At 47.2% G+C, this 5,000-nt stretch overlaps 1 protein-coding gene across 1 annotated transcript in view; it reads right to left on the reverse strand.

The window, feature by feature from the left end:
- pik3cb (phosphatidylinositol-4,5-bisphosphate 3-kinase, catalytic subunit beta) overlaps positions 1 to 5,000 on the reverse strand; it is a 57,817-nt gene that overhangs the window by 18,866 nt on the left and 33,951 nt on the right. The window contains 1 exon segment of the mRNA XM_048264089.1: positions 299 to 429. Within this exon segment, the coding sequence (XP_048120046.1) occupies positions 299 to 429 (131 nt within the window).

Raw genomic sequence — 5,000 nt, forward strand, 5'->3', positions numbered from 1 at the left:
TGTGTATGAGTGTGTGTGTGTGTGATGTGTGTGTGTGTGTGTGTGTGTGTGTATGTGTGTGTGTATATGACTGTGTGTGTATATATGACTGTGTGTGTGACTGTGTGTGTGTGTGTGTGTATGACTGTGTGTGTGTGTGTGTGTGTGTGTGTGTGTGTGTGTGTGTGTGTGTGTGTGTGTGTATGACTGTGTGTGTGTGTGTGTGTGTGTGTATATGACTGTGTGTGTGACTGTGTGTGTGTGTGTGTATGACTGTGTGTGTGTGTGTGTGTGTGTGTGTGTGTGTGTGTGTGTGTACCTTGTCAAAAGGGGGGAAGAGTACACACTGCTGACTGTAATCTGGTATCTGGATGTGGAGGGTGGTGGCGTTCTCTGTGTACGGATTAGTCTGCACCGTCCCTATAGGATTTAACATCTCCTCCAGCTCATCTAAAACACACACACACAGGGTTAGTCTGCACCGTCCCTACAGGATTTAACATCTCCTCCAGCTCATCTAAAACACACACACACAGGGTTAGTCTGCAACTGGCCCTAAGCAGGATTTAACATCTCCTCCAGCTCATCTAAAACACACACACACAGGGTTAGTCTGCACTGTCCCTATAGGATTTAACATCTCCTCCAGCTCATCTAAAAACACACACACACAGGGTTAGTCTGCACCGCCCCTACAGGATTTAACATCTCCTCCAGCTCATCTAAAACACACACACACAGGGTTAGTCTGCACCGGCCCCTACAGGATTTAACATCTCCTCCAGCTCATCTAAAAACACACACACACAGGGTTAGGTCTGGGTTTAACATCTCCTCGGCCCTACAGGGTTTAACAACATCTCCTCCAGCTCATCTAAAACACACACACACAGGGTTAGTCTGCACCGTCCCCTACAGGATTTAACATCTCCTCCAGCTCATCTAAAACACACACACACAGGGTTAGTCTGCACCCCGCCCCTACAGGATTTAACATCTCCTCCAGCTCATCTAAAACACACACACACAGGGTTAGTCTGCAATCCCCATAGTCCCTACAGGATTTAACATCTCCTCCAGCTCATCTAAAACACACACACACAGGGTTAGTCTGCACCGTCCCTACAGGATTTTAACATCTCCCTCCAGCTCATCTAAAAAACACACACACACAGGGTTAGTCTGCACCGCCCCTACAGGATTTAACATCTCCTCCAGCTCATCTAAAAACACACACACACAGGGTTAGTCTGCACCATTCCTACAGGATTTAACATCTCCTCCAGCTCATCTAAAACACACACACACAGGGTTAGTCTGCACCGCCCCTACAGGATTTAACATCTCCTCCAGCTCATCTAAAACACACACACACACACAGGGTTAGTCTGCACCGTCCCCTACAGGATTTAACATCTCCTCCAGCTCATCTAAAACACACACACACAGGGTTAGTCTGCACCGTCCCTACAGGATTTAACATCTCCTCCAGCTCATCTAAAACACACACACACAGGGTTAGTCTGCACCGTCCCTACAGGATTTAACATCTCCTCCAGCTCATCTAAAAACACACACACACAGGGTTAGTCTGCACCGTCCCTACAGGATTTAACATCTCCTCCAGCTCATCTAAAACACACACACACAGGGTTAGTCTGCACCGTCCCTACAGGATTTAACATCTCCTCCAGCTCATCTAAAACACACACACACAGGGTTAGTCTGCAATCCCCTACAGGATTTAACATCTCCTCCAGCTCATCTAAACACACACACACAGGGTTAGTCTGCACCGTCCCTACAGGATTTTAACATCTCCTCCAGCTCATCTAAAACACACACACACAGGGTTAGTCTGCACCGTCCCTACAGGATTTTAACATCTCCTCCAGCTCATCTAAAACACACACACACACAGGGTTAGTCTGCAATTAGTCGCCCCTACAGGATTTAACATCTCCTCCAGCTCATCTAAAACACACACACACACAGGGTTAGTCTGCACCGTCCCTACAGGATTTAACATCTCCTCCAGCTCATCTAAAACACACACACACAGGGTTAGTCTGCACCGCCCCTACAGGATTTAACATCTCCTCCAGCTCATCTAAAACACACACACACAGGGTTAGTCTGCACCGTCCTACAGGATTTTAACATCTCCTCCAGCTCATCTAAAACACACACACACAGGGTTAGTCTGCACCGTCCCTACAGGATTTAACATCTCCTCCAGCTCATCTAAAACACACACACACACAGGGTTAGTCTGCACCGTCCCTACAGGATTTAACATCTCCTCCAGCTCATCTAAAACACACACACACAGGGTTAGTCTGCACCGTCCCCTACAGGATTTAACATCTCCTCCAGCTCATCTAAAAAACACACACACACAGGGTTAGTCTGCACCGTCCCCTACAGGATTTAACATCTCCTCCAGCTCATCTAAAACACACACACACAGGGTTAGTCTGCACCGTCCCTACAGGATTTAACATCTCCTCCAGCTCATCTAAAACACACACACACAGGGTTAGTCTGCACCGTCCCTACAGGATTTAACATCTCCTCCAGCTCATCTAAAACACACACACACAGGGTTAGTCTGCACCGTCCCTATAGGATTTAACATCTCCTCCAGCTCATCTAAAAACACACACACACAGGGGTTAGTCTGCAACGCCCCTACAGGATTTAAACATCTCCTCCAGCTCATCTAAAACACACACACACAGGGTTAGTCTGCACCGTCCTACAGGGATTTAACATCTCCTCCAGCTCATCTAAAACACACACACACAGGGTCTGCATCCCTATAGGGATTTAATAACATCTCCCTCCAGCTCATCTAAAACACACACACACAGGGTTGGTCTGCATTTTAACATCTCCTCCAGCTCATCTAAAACACACACACACAGGGTTAGTCTGCACCGTCCCTACAGGATTTAAACATCTCCTCCAGCTCATCTAAAACACACACACACACAGGGTTAGTCTGCACATCTAAAACCCTATAGGGATTTGCAACATCTCCTCCAGCTCATCTAAAACACACACACACAGGGTTAGTCTGCACCGCCCCTACAGGATTTAACATCTCCCTCCAGCTCATCTAAAACACACACACACAGGGTTAGTCTGCACCGTCCCTACAGGATTTAACATCTCCTCCAGCTCATCTAAAACACACACACACAGGGTTAGTCTGCACCGTCCCTATAGGATTTAACATCTCCTCCAGCTCATCTAAAACACACACACACAGGGTTAGTCTGGTTTTAACATCTCCTCCAGCTCATCTAAAACACACACACACAGGGTTAGTCTGCACCGTCCCTACAGGATTTAACATCTCCTCCAGCTCATCTAAAACACACACACACAGGGTTAGTCTGCACCATCTCCTCCAGCTCATCTAAAACACACACACACAGGGTTAGTCTGCACCGTCCCTACAGGATTTAACATCTCCTCCAGCTCATCTAAAACACACACACAGGGTTAGTCTGCACCCGCCCCATAGGATTTAACATCTCCTCCAGCTCATCTAAAACACACACACACAGGGTTAGTCTGCACCGCCCCTACAGGATTTAACATCTCCCTCCAGCTCATCTAAAACACACACACACACAGGGTTAGTCTGCACCGTCCCTACAGGATTTAACATCTCCTCCAGCTCATCTAAAACACACACACACAGGGTTAGTCTGCACCGTCCCTACAGGATTTTAACATCTCCTCCAGCTCATCTAAAACACACACACACAGGGTTAGTCTGCACCGCCCCTACAGGATTTAACATCTCCTCCAGCTCATCTAAAACACACACACACAGGTTAGTCTGCACCGTCCCTATAGGATTTAACATCTCCTCCAGCTCATCTAAAACACACACACACAGGGTTAGTCTGCACCGTCCCTACAGGATTTAACATCTCCTCCAGCTCATCTAAAACACACACACACAGGGTTAGTCTGCACCGTCCCTACAGGATTTTAACATCTCCTCCAGCTCATCTAAACACACACACACAGGGTTAGTCTGCACCGTCCCTACAGGATTTTAACATCTCTCCAGCTCATCTAAAACACACACACACACAGGGTTAGTCTGCAAATCCCTACAGGATTTAACATCTCCTCCAGCTCATCTAAAACACACACACACAGGGTTAGTCTGCACCGCCCCTACAGGATTTAACATCTCCTCCAGCTCATCTAAAACACACACACACAGGGTTAGTCTGGGTAACTGTCCTACCATCTCCTCCAGCTCATCTAAAACACACACACACAGGGTTAGTCTGTACCGCCCCTACAGGATTTAACATCTCCTCCAGCTCATCTAAAAACACACACACACAGGGTTAGTCTGCACCATCCTACAGGATTTTAACATCTCCTCCAGCTCATCTAAAACACACACACACAGGGTTAGTCTGCACTGTCCCTACAGGATTTAACATCTCCTCCAGCTCATCTAAAACACACACACACAGGGTTAGTCTGCACCCATTCCTACAGGATTTTAACATCTCCTCCAGCTCATCTAAAACACACACACACAGGGTTAGTCTGCAACCGTCCCTACAGGATTTAACATCTCCTCCAGCTCATCTAAAAACACACACACACAGGGTTAGTCTGCACCGGCCCCTACAGGATTTAACATCTCCTCCAGCTCATCTAAAACACACACACACAGGGTTAGTCTGCACCTAAAACACACACACACAGGGTTAGTCTCCTCCCTCACAGGATTTAACATCTCCTCCAGCTCATCTAAAACACACACACACAGGGTTAGGTCTGCACCCGTCCTACAGGATTTAACATCTCCTCCAGCTCATCTAAAACACACACACACAGGGTTAGTCTGCAATCGTCCTATAGGATTTTAACATCTCCTCCAGCTCATCTAAAACACACACACACAGGGTTAGTCTGCACCGTCCCTACAGGATTAACATCTCCTCCAGCTCATCTAAAAACACACACACACAGGGTTA

The sequence above is a fragment of the Alosa alosa genome, chromosome 15, assembly GCF_017589495.1.
Source record: "Alosa alosa isolate M-15738 ecotype Scorff River chromosome 15, AALO_Geno_1.1, whole genome shotgun sequence".
In the NCBI taxonomy this organism is placed as follows: domain Eukaryota; kingdom Metazoa; phylum Chordata; class Actinopteri; order Clupeiformes; family Clupeidae; genus Alosa; species Alosa alosa.